The sequence below is a fragment of the Pelophylax lessonae genome (assembly GCF_965119305.1).
Source record: "Pelophylax lessonae genome assembly, chromosome: 2".
In the NCBI taxonomy this organism is placed as follows: domain Eukaryota; kingdom Metazoa; phylum Chordata; class Amphibia; order Anura; family Ranidae; genus Pelophylax; species Pelophylax lessonae.
In genome coordinates this window covers 392,786,058-392,807,748 of record NC_138769.1, presented here as the reverse complement: position 1 = coordinate 392,807,748, position 21,691 = coordinate 392,786,058, and the positions used below count along the sequence as shown (strand labels likewise).

The 21,691-nt window shown below is 45.9% G+C and overlaps 1 protein-coding gene across 1 annotated transcript in view; it reads left to right on the top strand.

Moving 5' to 3' along the window:
* Positions 1–21,691, top strand: part of VPS53 (VPS53 subunit of GARP complex) — a 296,463-nt gene that overhangs the window by 124,608 nt on the left and 150,164 nt on the right. The window contains exon 11 of the mRNA XM_082246053.1: positions 2,550–2,691. Coding sequence (XP_082102179.1) covers positions 2,550–2,691 — 142 coding nt within the window. The remainder of the gene's footprint in view (positions 1–2,549; positions 2,692–21,691) is intronic.

Genomic DNA, 21,691 nt, shown 5'->3' with positions numbered 1-21,691 from the left:
GCAATCCAATGTGTCTTTTGGTGCACAGTGCCTTTCTGCATAATTTATTTTCCTAGGTGCCAACATTTGAACCTGGAGTTCACCTTTTCAGAAATAAAATCTGTCTTTAGGGCTTTTACCTTGGATGAAGCTTTACAATCCTTGCTCATTATTTAAGGGCAACATTCATTTTCTTTATGCCGTAATGAGAGCTTTCTGTGAAATTTGTACAAAATGTAAGACCTTGAGCTGCCCAAGTACTTGATTCAATAGTTTAGCGGTTCGTTCCGTACTGAGTAGACTCCAGGAAAAAAAAAAAAGAAATCCCCTTGAGATGAAAAGTATCCATAGTACCAGAGCTTTTATAATACCCTTTATACCTGTCATTGTTCTCTCTCTAATGAGAACTGCATCTGCTGCCAAAGCTTTGTTCTTCTACTACACATGCTGGCTTAAACCCCTTATGAGTTGTACCCTGAACTCCTCACCTTTCCACAAACATGTTTCTTGCCCAGTCCTAACAATAAAAGAACAAGCCTGAAACGTATGTGGAAAAGTCACTGGGGTCAGTTCTGTTTGGAATTGCCCATGGCTTTTTTAGTCTGCTCATATGTCAGAAAAGAAGCTCTATATTTCATTTACCTGCTCATTATGAAACCACATAAAACTTACCACTACGTTCTGTCCTCATATTTTGATGTTCGTTTTATAATTGTTTTCAAAATTTTAAATACGTAATGAATATACCTTTTACTGCTGTGTAGTCTGATGTCACATCATGCCATGCCATAACAAATGTTTATAGTATTGATTAAATATACAGTGTTTAAAGGTGTTGTAAACCTTTACATAGTGACTGGCCTCAGGTGATATGCAGAGAGAAAATAAATCCTCCTATATAAGTTGTATCTGTCTATCTTCAGTCTTCGCTTCTCTACAGCCAATCAAAGTAATGAATTTTATAAACTTTTCTGAGAGTTAAAAAAAAAAAGGGGGGGCGGAGATCTGAAGCTACACTCTGCAGAGCTCAATGAGAGCAGCTCTGAGAGCTAATTGGAGGGAAGGGACACCCCCTTTACACAGGGACAGAGCTGGGGCTGTTAATCAGCTGGCGGTCCCTCCTCTGTCACCATTTTCTCTTGGTGTCAGGAATACTTGTCAGAAATTATTAATGCGGATAACAGAGGAGCCAAGCAGCAGACATAAATTACACTTGGTGCTCCTAATTGAAACAAGTACACATTATAGAGGGATATGCTTTGCTCATATTTCATGTCTGAGGTTTACAACCACTTTAAGACCAAGGACAACATGTATTATATTGCAGCACACCAGTCCATAGATATGGTGTCTGCATTATTTTTATTTATTTTTTTGTTTAGGGGTTTTCCCCCTGTTTTTGCCTGATTAAACTAATAGTGAGAGTTGTAACCTTGGGACTTCCTGTCCTAGGGTGACAAATCTCACTCGCTGTATTGTATCTATTTAGCAGCAGTGTGTTGACTTTAGGACTAAAAATGTATTAGGGCTACAGAACTCCTCAACCTCTATCACCATAACATGGGATTGGGGGGGGCGGGGTGGTATAGGGCAAGGCTGATAACACTGTTTTATATGACTGCAGAGTACACAGGATAGCACTGAATTTTTGGCAGAATCAACAGATGTTTTATTCCAATTTCCTTGTTCACCATTATTAAGCAATATGAATAATACATTTTATCGTAACCATTAATTTTCAATGATTGTTTTACATTTTTTGTAATTGTGTGGCGGCCAGCTCTGTTCATACCTCCCACCACATAGTACAGCCAGGCAGATAACACTCCTATTTCTTGGTGTAACTTTCCAGCTTCCTTATTGGACAGTAATGATTAACTGTTCAGTGAGCAGTTTTTAAGGATAACTCCAGAGACACTTGTAAAATTTTTGATTCTTTGATTATCCTTATTTCCACTGAGAGGTCATGATATGTAAAAAGGGATGCTGCACTTCCAGCTCCCGACTACATTGGACGGTGTCTATGAGCAACTCAATTTTGTAGTGTTCTGCCTCTGTCTTCCTCACTTTGCTGTGGCATTGACAAAACACAGTACCATGAAGATATTTGTGCTGTGCTTTGTGAATCGCACAGCATAATGGGAGGAATGAAGGCAAAGCACTGGAAATCATGTTCATAGACTTCATTTTGATGAAGTGAATGTGGGATGTGCAGTTCTCCCTGTCCCTTTTCAGGAGTTTTCAGTAGAGCATAAAGAGCACATGAAGTAAAAAGAATGAAAGTGGTAATGTGAGACTTAAGGTTTTTAATAAATAAATAAATATAAATAGCTTTGTCATCGTTGGACTATAAAGCTTAACCAGGGGGTTCATTGTGGTAGGGATGTGTGAACCACAAGACTGGTTTAACAGACTTAAAATATACTTTGGCAGGTGACATAGCTCACGTTTATGTATTTTAAATGTGTAGGTATTTGTCAAAGTACTGCTTCCATATAGTGGTGGAAGAATGAATTTAGTTTTGTAGCATTGATTTTTTAATGGTTAATCCATGTTGCTATTTTCTGCAGAAATGATCTTGCAAAAATCATGAGGACAAGAGCAAAGGAAATTGAGGTGAAGCTTCTGCTCTTTGCTATTCAGAGAACCACTAACTTTGAGGGTCTCCTAGCAAAAAAGTTCTCTGGCTGTACCTTGACGGACACTGTTGTGGTAAGATGACGAATGATTTAGTAGTCAAAAGTAATATGTGTGCATATTGCCAGTAATACACTGTATGGAACCTTTCACAGGGACAGACCGATCTGGTCAGACTGTCAGTTTTTTAGACAGGCCCGATCAGACCACTTATTGTTCTCTATGGAGCCACGAATGTCAACAAGCATGTGCCGTTGACATCCGACAACACCCAATCCAATACTGTCTGCTAAAAACAGACAGATTGGAACCCATTCCCAATCCATCTGGGGTATCGGATGACAGTTGAATGAAAATGAACAGGCGGTCCATTTCAATCCAACAGCCATAGAGGACCGATGGCTGTGCCATCCTCCTGCTCAGCGGAGAGATCCCCTGCTGAGAAAGCAGATCCGCTGCCGCTGCCAATTTGAAAGGGGCCAATGGTTTTAGTAGTTTGCATTACCTTAGCTCTCTGGATGCTGGGAAATGTCTGTCATCTGCAGTGTCAACAAATTGGTGTTTGGGATGAAAGCAGAACATGGCCACTGTAGGAGATAAGTAAATCAGGCATTGCAAATATATTTTTTTTCCTAAACATATTCAGGGATGTATCCAATTTACATAGAATTACACAATTTATTAATTACAAACCACTTGGCTGGATTCATACAACAGACAAACCTACATGCGTAAACTCTTTTGGTGTGATTGTTATTTCTGTGTTTTTGATTGGATTAACATGCAGGAAATTGGTTATGTCTCTTCTAAGGTGTGTGTGAACAAAATACAGTATGTGATCCCAAAGCACAGATAAGATAAAATCACCTTTAGCTTATGGTTTTTGAAATGTTCCTTTCTCTTACGTCCTCCGACAGTCGCCGCCTCTTCATATTCGTCACATATGGGGTATTAGACTTTGCTCCGAAGGAGTAGCTAGGCAACAGAATATGTTAACAATAAAGCTTTAACATATCCCACCCTCAAGGGGTGGTCCCCTCAGTCAATACCCTCCTACTTCCTGCAACCATATCTCAGTTTTAATGTCTAGCTTGTCAGGAGTGGCTGGCTCTCTCTGTGCTGGGACTTTTTGTCCCAGACTCTTTCTTCTTTTTGATTTTTGTTTGAGTTTTCTCTCTACCTTTACTTAGCTGTTATTTTTGTCAGCATTAGTTAGTTCTTCGGACGAAGAGGATCATGCGGACTGGGTCTCGGGCTGATCCCCCTGGTCGCAGGTCGTGGGTCAGTGGCTTCCCAGTCTGCCATCGAGCGTTCAGCCAGGTAACGCTCCTGGCACGGTGAACGACCCATCCCTGTTCGGTGCAGGGATGATTGGTGAGGTGGCTACCTCACCGGACGCTGTGCGGTTTCTGAACCGCCATTGTGTGCGTCTTGATTTGCGACTCTCCCTGCCTCATGTGCAGCGGCTTGTTCGCCTGTGCGGGTTCCCCACGCCATGTGAGGTAAGTGTATCTATGTGGGGACCTGTCTGTCTGGGGGGGGTCTCAGTCTGGGACTGTGTAACCTGCCTTTAATCACACTGCTTGTCTCCCTATATCTCGGCTGCATGCTGTGGGCTGCAAGGGGGGGGGGGAGCTGTATGACACTGAGTATGTCAGGCTGGGCAGTGTGAGGAGCTGTATGCTGTGGGGCATGTTTTTAATGGCATGTTGGGGCATATACAGCGATCGCTGCGGCGATCTAACATGTATCCATATTTTGGGATAATTTTGTGTGTGATTTTATGCACTGTGGAGCGGCGATTTCGGCGCCAAACGGCGCCATTTTACCGGCGCCCGCTCCGGCCGCATGGTTTACATGCACGGCGGCCATTTTCTTGTAGCCTCCATAGGCTTACATAGAGCGCCCTGGCAGCATCACTTCCTCTCTCCTGGAAGCACCGATCGAGGCAGCAGCAGCAGCGGAGTCTCCTCAGGTTTTATCCTTCTATTCCTGTGTTCCATTGCCTGTATTCAGTCTGTATATTCCCTGTGGGGGTCTCATTGTGCCTGAGTGTGGTGCGGTGGGCTGCGCTTGCCGCGCTTGCTGTAAGGGGGCAGTTAACCCTTGGTTGTCTGGCATACAGGGGCAATGGATTCTCAGGAGGGCAAGTTTCCCACAGTATTGGTGGAAAGCCAGGGGACCGCTGTTTCCCCCCCAGGGGGGGATTTGGCCACTATTGTGGCTGGCCTTGCTGCACAGGTGCAAATGCTGGTGGCTGCTCAATCTACTAAACGGCCCAGAGTTGCTCTGTCCTCTGATTCTGAGGGTGAAGGTGATGGGGCTGTTCTGGCGGGGACCCCCCTATCGGGGTCCCGCTCCTCTCTTGATCTAGTGGGGTCTGAGGTAGAGGCTGAGGTTGAGGGGGTTGATAATTCTCCCCCTGGCTCGCCTGAAGAGCTTGCAATCATGGATGAGTTGATTGCTTCCATTAAGCAGACGCTACGTTTGCAGGACGAGGTGTGTCCCCCAGCTGCCTTGGCGGCTTATGGGACGCAGAGAAAACGCAGGACGCCGCAGGTTTTTCCCTGCAATGCTGATTTTCAGCGCGCTGTTAAGGACCAATGGCGCGATTTGCGCAAGCCTTTTGCGGTACCAAGTAAATTCAAGCTGCGTTATCCTTTCTCGCCTGCCACTGATGAACGGTGGTGTGTGCCTCCGCCAGTGGATCATGCTATTGCGGTTTTGAACAAAGCCACTGCGATCCCTGCAGAGGGATCCCCTATTTTCCGTGATGCCACGGATAGGAGACTGGAGTCTCTTGCCCGTCATACTTATTCTGTTACGGGTTCTATGCTTAAGGCTCTGTTTGCTTCTCTCATGGCGGCCCAGGCGATCGCAAGTTGGACGCAGATGCTTAGGCGCGTCCTAGTGGCCGATTCGGCCTCAGCGGCGACCCTGGATATGGTGGATCAGATCCACCAGGGTGTCATGTATCTGTGTGATGCGGACCTGGACCTGATTCCGTTGGCCGCGCGTGTGCACAGCGTGGCGGTGTTGTCTCGCCGCCTGGTTTGGTTGAAATGTTGGTCGGTGGACCAATCTTCACGTAAAACCTTAGCCAATCTGCCTTATGATGGGTCTCGCCTTTTTGGGGAGTCCCTGGATGTGTTGATTAAGGGGATTACCGGGGGTAAGAGCACTCTCTTGCCCCATTTCCCCAAGGCTAAGGGGGCTTCTGGGAAGAAGCATGCTAATTTTCGGCCCCCTCAGGGGTCCTTTCGTGCCTTTCGGCCGCACTACAAGGGCAAACCGTTCAAGGGCCAGGGCTCTCAGAAGAAACCCTGGTCTGGAAAACAGAAGTCCGGCCAATCCGGACCTGCGGCCCATAACAGTTCGGCCTGAAGGGGCGCCCTCACCCAGTTTTGGGGTGGGGGGACGCTTGCTCGGTTTTCTTCAGCCCTGGTTGGCCCGTGTGCGGGACAGATGGGTTCTGGAAATCGTTCGATCTGGTTACAAGATCGAGTTTCTCTCTCGGCCAGAGAGCAGATTTTTTCCCTCAAATCTACAACTGTCTCCGGAGCGCCTGCGGGATCTGCACCTGGCGGTGCGGGACCTGAGGGCTCAGGGAGTGGTGGTTCCGGTGCCTCATCGGGACAGATTTCGGGGGTTTTATTCCAATCTGTTCACTGTGCCCAGAAAGGAGGGCAAGGTTCGTCCAATTCTGGACTTGAAAGCTCTGAACCGCTCTGTGAGGGTTCGCAAGTTCCGCATGGAATCCCTGCGCTCGGTGGTGGCTGCCCTGGTTCCGGGGGAATTCATGGCCTCCATCGATTTGAAGGATGCGTATCTTCACATCCCCATATTCGAAGGTCATCAGAGATACCTTCGATTTGCCATTGCGGAGGATCACTACCAGTTCGTGGCGTTGCCCTTTGGGCTCGCCTCGGCTCCGCGGGTCTTCACCAAGGTGCTTGCACCGGTTCTGGCATTATTGAGAGCCCAGGGCATTTCTGTCCTGGGGTATCTGGACGACATTCTGATTCGGTCTGCGACCAGTCAGGGTCTGGAGAAGGACCTGTCTGTCACGATGCAAACTCTGCAGGAGTTCGGTTGGACGATAAATGTTCCAAAGTCGACACTGAGTCCGTCGGTTCGTCTTCCCTATCTGGGAATGATACTGGACTCGGTGCAGGCGAGGGTCTTCCTGCCGGAAGACAAACTCAGGACTCTTCAGGAGGAAGTCAGGTCCCTCAGGGACGTTCCGAACTCGTCTCTGCGGACGTGTATGAGATGTCTGGGATTGATGGTCTCGGCTTTCGAGGCGATTCCTTTCGCGCAGTTTCACACGCGGGGTCTCCAGGCGGAGATCTTGTCCAAGTGGGACGGGCGACCTCAGTCTCTGGATCTTCAGATCTCGTTGAGTCATCGCACCAGGGAAAACCTTCTGTGGTGGCTCCAGTCCCCGTTGGTGTCCGGGGGCAAGTCGTTTCGTCCGATCTCGTGGACGATAATCACCACGGATGCCAGCCTGTCGGGCTGGGGTGGTGTTCTGGGCGTTCTGTCCGCCCAGGGGACCTGGTCGGAGGGGGAGTCTTCCCTCCCGATCAACATTCTGGAATTGCGTGCGATAAGGCTCTGTCTTCATCGCTGGACGGACCGGCTGCAGGGCTGCCCGGTTCGGGTGCAGACGGACAATGCCACGGCGGTGGCCTACATCAACCACCAAGGGGGCACCAGGAGTGCCCGAGCGGCTCGAGAAGTGGCCGACATTCTGTCTTGGGCCGAGACTCATGTCCCGGCGATAACGGCGGTTCACATTCCGGGAGTGGAGAACTGGCAGGCGGACTATCTGAGTCGCCAGACCCTGGATCAGGGGGAATGGTCTCTCCACCCGGCTGTCTTCCAGATGTTGTGCGCGAAGTGGGGTCTTCCAGATGTGGACCTGTTCGCGTCTCGCCTCAACTACAAGGTGAAGAGGTTCGTGGCAAGGACGCGCGACCCTCGGGCAGACGCGTCGGACGCGTTAGTGGCCCCGTGGCATCAGTACAGGCTGATGTACGCGTTTCCACCGATTCAGTTGCTGTCCCGGTTCCTTCGCAGGTTACACTCGGAACGCAGCACGGTGATTCTTGTGGCACCGGACTGGCCTCGCCGGTCCTGGTACGCAGACCTCGTGAATCTGGCGGTCGACGCCCCCTGGCGTCTGCCTCTTCGGGACGATCTACTGTCTCAAGGACCGATTTACCATCCTGCTTTACAGTCGCTGGCTTTGACGGCCTGGCTGTTGAGACCGAGGTCCTGAAGGAGAAGGGTCTCTCTCCAGAGGTTGTTCATACCTTGATCAACGCGAGGAAGTCTTCCTCGGGAAAGGTTTATTACCGTACTTGGAAGGCCTATTTTGCCTGGTGTGAGTCCAGGGGGTTTTCACCCCGCACGTACTCGGTTTCCCGTGTGCTGTCTTTCCTTCAGACGGGTGTCGATCAGCGTTTGGCGCTGGCTACGATAAAGGGTCAGGTGTCTGCGCTGGCCGTTCTGTTTCAACGTCCCGTGGCTTCCAACTCCTTGGTTGGCACTTTTATTCAGGGTGTGCGGCATCTGGTTCCTCCTAGGAGGGATCCCTTGCCCCCTTGGGACTTGAATCTAGTCCTGTCTGTGTTACAACGTGCTCCTTTTGAACAGATCAGGGAGATCTCGTTGTCTATGTTGTCCAAAAAGGTCGCCTTTTTGGTGGCGATCACTTCGGCTCGCAGAGTGTCGGAACTGGCGGCTTTGTCCTGCAAGTCTCCGTACCTGGTTGTTCATTTGGATAAGGTGGTCTTGCGACCTAATCCTTCTTTTCTGCCGAAACGAGTTTCGGAATTCCATCTTAACGAGGATATTGTTTTGCCTTCGTTGTGCACGAAGCCTAAACATCCAAAGGAGGTGAGATTGCATTCTCTGGATGTTGTTCGGGCGATTAGGGTTTACCTTAAATCGACTGAGTCTTTTCGAAAGACGGACTCCTTGTTTGTTCTTCCAGAGGGTCCTCGGAAGGGCATGGCGGCTTCCGCCTCTACCATTGCCAAATGGATCAGGCAGACCATTGAACAGGCCTATGCCTTGCAGGGGAAGGTTCCCCCTGTGCCTGTGAAGGCGCACTCTACTAGATCTCTGAGTACGTCTTGGGCCTGTCGTCATGGGGCTTCTGTAGCCCAGGTGTGTAAGGCGGCGACTTGGTCGACCGTACACACTTTCACAAAATTCTACAAAGTAGATGTTCAGGCATCGGCGGATGCTTCCTTTGGCCGCAAGGTTCTTAGTGCGGCTGTTCCCTAGGGTCCCTTGTTGGGGACTCCTGGCTGTTGGGATAAGTTTTGTATCCCCTGGTTTTTTGTCTTTTCCTGGGTTGTTGCTCCTGTTGAGCACTTATTTTTGCTGTTGCCCAGCTGGTTTCCTTCCTTTGGTAAGGTTCCTTTCTTTGATGTGGAGACTGCGTTGCCTTTCGGCGCGGATGCGTTTCCCACCCCTCATGTTTGCACTGCTTTGGGACGTCCCCATATGTGACGAATATGAAGAGGCGGCGACTGTCGGAGGACGTAAGAGAAAACGGAATTTTTGTAAAATCTTACCTGTAAAATTCCTTTCTCTGAGTCCTCCGACAGTCGCCGCCCCCGCCCCTCTTTTGGGGTTTGAATGTATACTCTACTGCTATTCCACTAAAACTGAGATATGGTTGCAGGAAGTAGGAGGGTATTGACTGAGGGGACCACCCCTTGAGGGTGGGATATGTTAAAGCTTTATTGTTAACATATTCTGTTGCCTAGCTACTCCTTCGGAGCAAAGTCTAATACCCCATATGTGACGAATATGAAGAGGCGGCGACTGTCGGAGGACTCAGAGAAAGGAATTTTACAGGTAAGATTTTACAAAAATTCCGTTTTTCTTAACGGTTTCTTTTATTTTTTGTACCAAAGGCTTTTTACAGTATATTCTACCCAATTCTCCCTGATACAAATTCTACTGATAGTTGGTTTATTTTGGGAGGTCATGGGGTAAATTACGCAGATTGTGCGATCTGCAAGAAGAATTTCCTTGTAGTCATTTTAGTAAGTGGCAGAGCTTGAAGTTTTCAGTTTCAGTATAAATTGTCACAGTAAAACTTACAGCAATTTTTTAAAAGCAAAAGCATTACCTAAATATGGTCATGCACGATACAGTGTACAGATTCAGTGTCCCCTCAATCCAGAACACAGCGTGCATGCGCGGGTGACGTCCCTGGCTGCAGAACTTCTGAATATCTCCTAAACGGTGCTTGTTTAGAAAATATTCATCATACCTACAGGTAAACTTTTTTAGAAACTTACCTGTGGGTAAAATGACCAAGCAGAGTCTACTACCGTTTTAAGGATTTAATAATAATCTAATGCTTTTGCAAAAAAATGCAGCATAAAACATCAAGCCGCAGACAAGTAGAGAAGCCGAAGCACGACCGCTCACACAAACCGCTATGCACACAGGACCACTTGATTTACAGACTTGATCACCACTAGCTACACCTTTGACACCTTCTGTCATATGGACGTTCGCAAAGGGGATAAGACAGTGGTGAAGACGGACCAACTTTAACCTGTAGCAGCTGACCTATAATAACTCTTTCCAAACCATAATTCCAGTCCCACAATACATCAATTTGATACCACTTAAAATGAATTAAAATAACAGGGACTGATCCCCTACTAAAAACAAACGAATATATAATGTACATCAATTTCATAAAGCTTAAACCTAATTCAAAAAGCTTGGAATAATCCACTACCAAATTTCTACATAATATATACAATTTAGGCAATTCCATCGCTCCTTACACTTTACAATGCACTAACATAGAAAACTCATGTGCATTCCCAAATCTATAAGAAATGAAATGTGTTTAGGTTTAATATCATTGCATCATTAAAGCAGTCGGTCTTTTACGTAAATAAGTATCAGATTTCATCCCATAAAATATCCTAAGTGATAAAATTTACAAAACCTAAAATACACATAATTAATGATAACAAAATAAATATGAATTAAATATTGTTAAAAATGATTAAACAAATACGTGTTTTTTTTTTTTTTTAATTAGAATTAAATAAAACCTGGAACTGCATAAACCTAAAAATCACTAATAAAACAATTTATATTGATTTCAGCACTAAGGCCTTTTGGGTTTAGGGTATCCAACTTTAAAATCTATTTAGTTCAGAGAGGGATAAATATTATTGTATATGCCCATTGCCTGCCTTAACTCCAGGCGGCAGGGGGTAAGAGTTCTCTTTCGTTCATTGACGAACCCAGCTCCTGAATCCTCTTAACCATTGGGACACTAGGCAAGAAAAAGCTTGACTACGCCTATTGGCAGTCCCAGGGGGTATACACCCACTCTCCGCTATAGGCACTCAGTTTTTTTTTTCTGCCTAGTCAGGAGTAAGGACTTAGTTCCTTGCTGGGATCACTGGTCCTGGCGTTTTTTTTTTTTTTTTTCTTTTTGAATGGAATTTATTCCTATCTTTATTTTGTTCCTGTGAGAATCGACAATCAATTGCCAAACTGGGCGACAGACTGGATAATGTAGATCCAGAGGGTCCCTACAGTCTGGGCAGCGAACGCCCGCAGGCCTCAGCTCCGCGCTAGGTCGACTGCGACATAGCCCCACTGGATGGGGGCTGACCTGCGAGTTAAACATCTCGTGAGGGCACATGCAACCTGGCCTCGACCTGAGTCGCACCGTTTCTCCTGGCCGACAGACACTCATATTCCACATTCTGATGGAGTGGTGGTCTCTCCGGAGCGGTGCCCACTCTGTTCCTGGTATGGGAAGTAGCTGTCCCCCCTCTACTCCTGGAGGGTTTTGGAGTGGATGTGGGCCCCTCCCTGGGACAGTGGGACCCTCGGGTTCCCCTTCTTCCCCCCCAGCCCCTTTAAACCCCCCAGCCCCTTTAAACTTTCGTTTATCACTGTGGGTCTATTTGTGTGGGGCACCTGCCCCTTTTTAGTGCTGCGGGACCATCAGGGTACCCAGCCTGCGCGTCCGCATCACGGTGGGTGGCCCCCTTTTAAGGGGACTATTTCCTATTATGCAGGCCTCTATGGAGGGGCTCAGAGGGCGACCCCCCCCTGTCCCCTTTTTGTGGGGTTCAGTAGGTGGTCCGTTGGTGGGCCCTCGGTAGGAGTCCCCTTTGCGGGATCGCAGTCGGCGGCCCTCCCCTGATTGTTACATCAGATCGTGAAATTGTTGCGGACGCGAGTCACCTTGTTGGGTCTGCGTCGACTCACCCTGAGTGCTCAGATAGCGAGGATGACTCCTCTGCTCCTTTAGCCTTGCATGAAAAGGCGCTGGTGGATGCATTGTTTGTGTCAGTGCGTGAAAAATGTAAAAGTTTAAAAAATGGAGGTTGCGTCGGAGGACCGATCCTTTCGGCACCCACAGGCCCTCCAAAGCGGCAAGGGCGTTCCCCTTTCCGCTTACTTTGACAACATTGTCACAAAACAGTGGGGTTCTCCAAAACAAAGTGGTTCCTAAATGTTTTTGTCTTGTGGTATCCTTATGAGGATTAACTGCCTTAAAGGTGGACGGTCCCACCTGTAACGGACTCATCGGTTTCTAGGTTAAATAAAGCTACCTTCATTCTGGTTCCCAGCCTTTACAGATCCAGTTGATAGGAGGCCCATATGTTCGCTGTGGCTGGTTCAGCACTTAGGCCGGTATTTACTATTGCCCTGGTGTCACAAACTCTGACCGAGCGGGCTAAACTTTTACTCTGGGACCTGAAGGTGAAACCGCTTCCTCTTGTCTTGCGGAGCTGGCGAATCAGTTGATCCAGGGGCTACAGTTTATCTGTGATGCTTCATTGGATGTGGCTCCTTTGATTTCTAGGCTGTCTGTATCAGCAGTATTATCTGGCTGAAATGCTGGTCTGTGGACCAGACTTCTAAGAAGGCTTTATTTTGATCTTCCCTTTTGTAGGGGATCGCCTGTATGGAGATTCCTTGGATGACATTGTTAAGGGTCTCACAGGGGGGAAGAGTACTCTTCTTCCGCCGGCTACCAAGGGCAAGATGCCCCGTCGTAGACACGAGCCATTCTCCTTGGCTCATGAGAGGTTTTTTTCGTCCCTCAGGGTATCAAGACAAGGGATCAAAAGTCAGGGCCTCCACCGGAGGTTCCAAGAGGACCTGTTCTGGCAAGCCACGAGCAGGCTCTTCCATACCTGTGGACAAGGCTGCCTCTGCATGAAGGGGCACCCTCACCCGTATCTGGGGTGTGGGGATGGCTTCGCTGGTTTCCGGATCCTGCTCTGATGGGACACCTGGAGATTACTCTGCGAACTCTGAGGTTGTTTGCTTTGATTCTGAGCCTTTAAGATGTCTGCTTTTGGTTCTGTCCTCAAAAACTGGACTATCTGGGTCTGGCTTTGGACTCGGCCCCAGCCAGAGTGTTTCTTCCTCTGGAAGAACTCCAGACATTGCAGGACACAATTCAGCTTCTGTTGTTCAGCAGACGGTCATCCCTCCGGGCTTGCATGCGGGTGCTGGGCCTGATGGTGTCCATCTTAGAGGCGGTCTGTTTGCACAGTTCCACACAAGATCTTTGCAAAAAAGATTCTGGTGAAATGGGACATTGATCCATGGTCTCTAGAGGTGGCTTCGTTCTCCGGCGCTTTGACAGGGAGAACCCCCTTGTACTGGATTGTTGTCACCACCGATGCCAGCCTGTCTGAGTGGGGAGGCGTCCTCAGCACAGATGTGCTCAGGGGGTCTGGACTCTGGCGATTAATGTACTGGAACTCAGAGTGACCAGACTTGTCTGGCTCATTGGACAATTTGTCTTCTGGGGTGTCCGGTATGAATTCATTTGGACAAGGCCACGGCCGTGGTCTATGTCAATCACCAAGGGGGGCATAAGAAGTGTCCTGGTGGCTCGGTAGGTAGCTGGCATTCTTAGGTGAGCTGCCGATTCGTTCCAGTCCTCTAAAACTCCTGCCACGACTCCTGTGCAGGATCCAGGCATAAAGGATTCCGGTCTTTCTAGTGGCTCCAGACTGGCCTCACCGATCTTGGTACACCGATCTGGTACAGCTGGTCGCCGATGCTCCTTGGGGACTTCCTCTCAGGGAGGATCTGCTGTCCCAAGGACCAATCTTCAAATCTGCTTTACAGTCGCTGGCTTTGATGGCTTGGCTGTTGAACGTCAGGTGCTGAAGGATAGAGGCTTGTCTGAGTCAGTGATTCCTACACTGTTGAAAGCTAGGAAATCTACTTCTAGGAAGATCTACTGTTGTACATGGAAGACGTACATTGCGTGGTGTTTTGGGGTTCATCCTGGCTCCTTCTCGGTGGATCGAATCCTAAACTTCCTTCAATGGGGGGTTGAACAACAATTAGCCTTGAGTACCATCAAGGGCCAGGTATCGGCTTTGTTGTTTTTTTCCAACAACCTTTGGCCACACACTCCTCGGTGTGTATTTTTCTTCAGGGTGTCAGACATTTGGTTCCTTCAGTGCAGGATCCGTTGCCGCCCTGGGATCTTAATTTGGTGCTTTCAGCTCCACAGAAGCCTCCCTTTGAAAAAATTTGGGAGCTTTTCCTGCTTTCGCTGTCCCAGAAGGTGGCCCCTTTTTTTTTTTTTTTTTGGTGGCTTTCACCTCTGCAAGCAGGGTGTAGGAACTGGCGGTGTTATCCTGTTCACCTTATAGTGATTCACAAGGATAAGGTGGTGCTTCGCCCCTGTCCGTCGTCCCCTGCTAAGGTGGTCTCTGACTTTCATGTGACTGAAGACATTGTGTTGCTTTCTCTGTGTCCCAGGTCTAAACATCTGAACAAAATTGCCTTTCATGCCTTGGATATGGTCCGGGCAATTAGGGTGTACCTGGCAGCTTACGAGTCTTTTAGGTAGTCATTCTTATGTGCTCACGGACGGACCTTACAAAGGGTTTTCCGCTTCCTCTGTGACCCTTTCCAGATGGATCAGACAGACTGTGGCTCAGGCCTATTCCATCAAGGGTAAGGTTCCTCCTTTCCCTGTCTATTAGTATGCCTAGTGCCTCCTGGGCTTTCCGTCATCATGCGCCAGTGACACAGGTTTGCAAGGCGGCCACCTGGTTGTCGGTGCACACTTTCATAAAGATTTTATAAAGTGGATGTGTTTGCATCTGCGGATGCTTCTTTTGGCTGCAAGGTTTTGCAGGCTGCTGTTTATAAAGACGTGGTCCTCTTTGAGGGTGTATTGTTTTTCAGGTGAGCTCCAGTTTTTTAAAGAAGAGCTCTGTTACCTGATTGGCTATGGTTAGCCTTGGGAGTTTTTTTCTGATGTTTTTCCCACCCCCTCATGTTTAACGCTACTTTGGGACGTCCCAATAGTTAAGAAGAATCAGAAGCTGTGTCCGGCAATGAACAAAAACTAAAATGGGATTTTTGACTTACCGTAAAATCAATTTCTCTGATGTTCATTGACAGACGCAGCACCCACCCCTCTGTGGCGTTGGCTTTCTTCTGACACTGTTTGTAACAAAACTGAGTGCCTACAGCTGAGAGTGGGTGTATACCCCTTGGGACTGCCCATAGGCGTAGTCAAGCTTTTTCCTGCCTAGTGTCCTACTCCTGTAGGGGAAAGTATAACCCAATGGTTAAGAAGAATCACAAGCTGTGTCCGTCAATGAACATCAGAGAAATGGATTTTACATTAAGTAAAAACACATTTTTGTTTCCGCCTGAATGCGTAGCAATTATACAAATGATTTAACTAATTAATATATAGTTATCTGAAATCCTTCTTTATTTTGAATTTCTATGATCACTTTGCATCAGATGAAATTCTGTATCAGGCTGGCAGTTGTAGTTCCATATATAAATGTTCAAATTCAGAATAATAGTGGTAAATGACAGTCTGCTGCTTTTGAAAGTCTTATTCTATGTGCTGGTGTTGAAGCAAGTCAAAGAACCTGCAAAAGCTGCTGGGGTATCAGTGTGTCAGAAAGTAGAGTTGTCCTTTCCTAGTAGCCTCAGAGGGTGAACCTTGCAGACTTCTGGGTAAAGTGGCCTAAATGCATGGGACAGAGTGTTCAACAATACCTAAATGGGATTGTGGAGAACCTTTGTTTCTGTGTTCCCAGTCATCATTTTGCTCTAATAAGCTGGCTTCTTTAATAAACTAGTGCACAAGTAACCCATAAGTACACTGACTTAATGTCTTTGGCAAGACATCAGTTTACATATTATGATTGTTGTATTTTATTCAGCATACAAATACGCTTTTAATTTACAGAATGCGATATATTCACGTGTGCTTTTCATTATCTCAGTGCAGAGAATGTTGGTTCACCCAAGGACATTAGAAAGGGTCAAAACGCAGCACAATTCTTCTATTAAAAAAAGGCAGACTATTAATTTTTATTAAAGGAATGCCTATTTAATAACAAGACCTATTCAGTCATATTTAACCAAAATGTCATCAAGTTCTTCTTAATATATATGTTATATGGTGTGTAGTGAAATTCAAGGTCTATTTTTTATTCTCTCTCTCTCTCTCTCTCTCTCTCTCTCTCTCTCTCTATATATATATATATATATATATATATATATATATATATATATATATATAAATATATAAATATATATATATAAATATATATATAAATATATATATATATTTATTATTATTATTATTATTATTATTATTATTTTTTTTTTTTTTTACCAAATCATGATTGTTTAAAGCAACCCTGTGCATAGAACATATGAAGATTGTCACTGCTGACTTTTCCTTCTAAAAATGCTAGTTGCCTGTCTGTTGTACTGATCCAGTGGCATGTTATAAAATAAAGGCAAATCAATAAATACCTATATAAATACCTTCCTTAAAACTAAGAGGGGTATATGCTAATGCCAGGAGCCTAGCTAATAAAATGGATGAGTTGGAAATGTTAGTACATGAGGAGGACATAGACCTTGTGGGAATAACAGAGACTTGGTTCGACCCCTCACATGACTGGCTGGCCAATATCCAAGGGTATTCGGTGTACCGGAAGGACAGGGTAGGAAAAAGAGGGGGAGGGGTATGTCTCTATGTCAAGAACAATATAAAGGTGACAGAAAGGAGTGACATTACGGATGGGATGAGCATGGATTTAGAATCTGTGTGGGTTGAACTCCATAGGGAAGGAGAAAAGGGGAAAGTAATTGTGGGGGTTTGCTATAGGCCACCTAACCAAGGGGAGGAGGTAGAGCTGGAATTTTTAGCACTAATGGGTAAAGTGGCAAAATTGGGATCAGTCATCGTATTGGGGGACTTCAATTACCCCGACATTGACTGGGAAGAGGGGACTGCACACTCACAGAAGGCCCGCCTATTCACGGAAACCTTACTGGATAATTACATGTCACAGTTGGTGGATTCCCCCACCAGAGAAAACGCAGTCCTGGATCTATTGCTCACTAATGACCCAGACATAATCTCGGAGGTAGGAGTCCAGGACAACCTGGGCTCTAGCGATCACAGGATGATCACATTTAGTGTAAATAACAACATAACAAGACAAGTGGGGAACATAAGAACCCTAAACTTCAGAAGGGCAAACTTTCCAAAATTGTACTCAATGATGGAAAAGGTAAACTGGGACCAAACCCTGGGATCCCTGACCACAGAGGAAAAATGGGAATGCTTTAGGAACATATTAGGCAAAGGCATCTTGCAGTGCATTCCTATGGGAAATAAATTTAGAAGAGACAAAGCCAAACCTGGCTGGCTAAACTGTAGCGTCATAAAACTTATTAGGGGGAAAAAATTGGCCTTCAAGAAGTATAAATCAGAGGGCACAGTATCGGCTTTCGAGCAATACAAGGAGGCAAATAAGAAAAGTAAACAAGAAATCAAGATGGCTAAAATCAACTTTGAGAGACAAATAGCGGAGGATAGTAAAAAAAACCCAAAGAAATTCTTTAAATATATCAACAGCAAAAAAACTAAGGCAGAGCATATTGCACACATAATTAACAATGATGGGAGGATGGTTACAGAGGACACTGAAAAAGCAACCGTGCTAAATGCTTTTTTCTCGTCAGTCTTTACACAGGAAAAGGAGGGGTACACTGACCATGACTGTATGGTTAGTAGTAAAAAACAGGACTTGCCACCATGGCTAACAGAGGGGGAAATCAGGGAAAGGCTGGATAAACTTAACACAAACAAATCGCCAGGACCGGATGGCATACATCCGAGAGTACTCAAGGAACTCAGTAAAGTTATATCGAGACCACTGTTCCTGATCTTTGCTGACAGTATTAGGACAGGAGATGTACCAGGGGATTGGAAGAAAGCTAACGTGATTCCAATATTCAAAAAGGGCCAGAGGCATATCCCGGGAAATTATAGGCCTGTCAGTTTGACATCAGTAGTATGTAAACTTCTGGAGGGGATGATAAGGGACTATATTGTAGAGTTTGCTAAGGACAACAACATCATCAGCAGTAATCAGCACGGGTTTACAAATGGGCGTTCTTGTCAAACCAATCTCCTTACATTCTACGAGGAGGTGAGCTGTGAGCTAGATAGGGGGAGACCAGTGGATGTGGTGTACTTGGATTTCGCTAAGGCGTTTGATACAGTTCCCCACAAGCGCTTAATTTATAAAATAAGGTCTGCAGGTATCGATAGCAGGGTTTGCTCTTGGATACGGAACTGGCTAAAAAGGCGGGTCCAAAGGGTAGTAATAAACAGCGCATACTCAGACTGGTCTGAGGTGGTAAGCGGGGTCCCCCAAGGCTCAGTCCTGGGACCAACCTTGTTCAATTTATTCATAAACAACATTGAGGTCGGGATCAGTAGTTCGATATCAGTTTTTGCAGATGACACAAAATTGGGCAGGGCAATAACTTCACAACATGAAGCAGATATCCTGCAGAATGACCTGGACAAAATAACAGAGTGGGCAACGACATGGCAAATGAGGTTTAACGTGGAGAAGTGTAAGGTTTTGCACTTGGGGACTAAAAACATAAAATCACAATACACGTTAGGAGGGGAGCCCTTGGGGGAATCAAAAATGGAGAAGGATCTGGGAGTATTGGTTGATGATAGATTAGGAAACAGCATGCAATGTCAAGCGGCAGCTTCCAAAGCCAACAGAATATTAGCATGCATAAAGAAAGGGATGCATTCCAGAGATAAGACTATAATCCTTCCACTTTATAAAACTCTGGTCCGACCGCATCTGGAGTATTCCGTCCAGTTCTGGTCGCCAGTCCTCAGGAGGGATGTGTTGGAGCTGGAGAGAGTCCAGAGAAGGGCAACTAAACTAATTAGGGGATTGGAGGACCTTGACTATGAAGAGCGTCTACAATCGCTCGATTTATTCTCCCTGGAGAAGAGACGTCTGAGGGGGGACATGATAGCAATTTATAAATATCTTAATGGGGATCCCAGCTTAGAAAAAAAGCTGTTCATTCGAAGGGATTGCATGAGGACTCGAGGGCATACAATGCGATTAGAGGAGAAGCGTTTTAACCTCAGGCAACGCGGGGGGTTCTTTACTGTTAGGGCAACAAGATTGTGGAATTCTCTACCACAAGAGGTGGTTTCTGCGGGTAGTATGGTGGCTTTCAAAAGACTCTTAGACTTACATCTCAAGGATCAGAACATTCAGGGGTATGGGAGATGATTACAGCCACACATGCCTACACAGGTTGAACTGGATGGACTATTGTCTTTATTCAACCTCACCTACTATGTAACTATGTAACTATGTAACTATATGAGGGCTGTCTCACCTGCCAAAGGCACTTTATTTCTGTCCATTCAGTCTTGAGATTTACTCCCCTGTGCCAAACAGCACAGCCAGCCAGGTGAACTGACATTACTCTCTAGCAGTTAAGCAACACAACCAGGGTTACATCCTTGTTCCCAGTCTGTGATTGGACAGTGAAAGAGCAGCAATAGGCTGTTGAGGTGTTCTCTTTGCTCTCTCAATCGGTCTTTGCCTTGACAGCATATGTAAAATCAGGAGACTTGATTAGCCCCATGTATTACCCATCCTCTCCCAGACTTTGTACTGCTGTACAGGCAAGTACAAGACACCTAAAGCGGAGTTCCACCCTGGGAAAGTTTTTCTTAATAAAAATACCCCCGAACAGTCAGGGCTAGTGCATTCCACAATGGCTAGCCTCTGATCTGTCCCGGGTTGCACTTACCTTTTTAGAAGAAATACTTGATTTGACTTGGTAATGCGTAAGCAACATTCTTAGTCGTGACTTGACTTGGTAATGAGTAAGCGACATTCTTAGTCGTGAAACGCGTTTACCTTTTTTGTGCCATGTCTCAGTTTGATTTTTTGATGTTTGTTTGATGTAGAATAAATCACTCCCTTTTGATTTCAACCTCGGAGTGCAGTCACTTTTTCCTCAACAAATCTAGTTACCGGATGACTGATCCGACCAGCACCTGATACTGCCTCACCTAGAGCGGTCACACCCAAGTTTGGATTTCAGACAATTTTCTCCTAGAATAAATACTTACCTTGAAAATGTATTGTCCAGCGCTGCCATCTCAGGTGTGGGCAGCTTGAAGCCAGCGTGATCCTCTTCTGTGTCCTCTTCCATCTTCTTCGGTCTCATGATGCACTGCACCGGCCCCGCCGTCACTTCCGGTGCCGCAACGTCATCCCTGCACAGCTTCTGGGCATGCCCAGAAGCTGTTTAGCAAGGTATGATGGCGCCTGCATCGGAACTGACGTCGGGGCCGGTGCAGGGGCATTGATTCCTGGGAGCGATGACGTTTAGCTCCCAGGAATCATTGCAGGCCAGGAAGTGACGAATCGTCATGGCCGCCGAGGGGAGGAAGTAAGGTGAGTATATTTTCTTCTAAACAAGGTTAGTAAAAAAGAAAAAAAAAATGCGATTATCCATATGTTTTTCAGGTGACTCGGAGCAAGAAGATGGGGGTAAGTATAATTTTAGGGTGGAACTCCGCTTTAAAGTGGTCTTTTTTTTTAAGGGGCTAGGGAGGACACTGGGGAATTTTATGGATAATGTAATGTGTGCATGGTTGTGCTTTGTGGATTGCAGTTGCATTGACGAATGTGATGGCAGTAGCAGTCAATCATGCCATAAAGCAATATGCAACAACCAGTTACTTGATAGATCTCCAACATTGCTTAACCAGCATGTTATCCACTGCTCAACTTTGGAGGATCTTGCTTCATGGAAAGTTTGTGGTTTATTAAATCTATGTCATTGTATTAAAATATTTTCATTTTATCACTACTAATGAATTTTAAATGGTTGTTGTTGGTTAATAACACTTTTGTAAAACATGCAATGCTGAAAACTGTACTAAAGCATCAGTAAAAGCTGACTTAGTGTGGTGTGGATTTCATACATCTCCCATATGAGAAACAACAGCTGTATAATCCTGCCTTCCTAGTATTTTTTTCCTAAAAACTATGCTCAAAATTAAATATGATAGTAAAGAGCAGACTAGAAGTTCACGGTGCATACAAGGACATTTTGTCAGTGCCCGAGCAAGCGCAAAGTAGGACAGTGAACACTTATCTGAAGCCAACATCACGCAGAAGTTTAAAAATATGAATCTACAAAGACTATAGCCAAACTTTTTCTTAAAGTGATACTAAACTTACAGTTGACTTTACATTGTTCCTTCTATTTCTGTATGTGGATGATGGCAATGTGATTATTTTAATTAAAAAAAAAAAAACAATCTGAGTACCTTTTTCCTAATTAATCTACAGCTGTCACATGACCCAGACCTTCTAGTCCTCTGCTGCTGGTTACATGTTCAAAAAAAAAGACAGCCTTTGGAATATAGATTAAAAATAAAGAATATCAATAAACGGTTTTAAATTGGCATACAAGTATATGTTTGCAATCAAATCTATCATAGTGTGGGTGGATTTCTGCCATTTACAGGTTGTGTCACACCCCTCAAGCCTGTGTCTTAGAATAAAAGGGAGGTGAAGCCACCATTATTCGACATGTATTATCCTTCCCCCATTGTGTTTAGCTGGTTAGTGGGCATAGAGGAGGAGGGAGGGAGTGGGCTGTCATTTACCACTGTGTATAC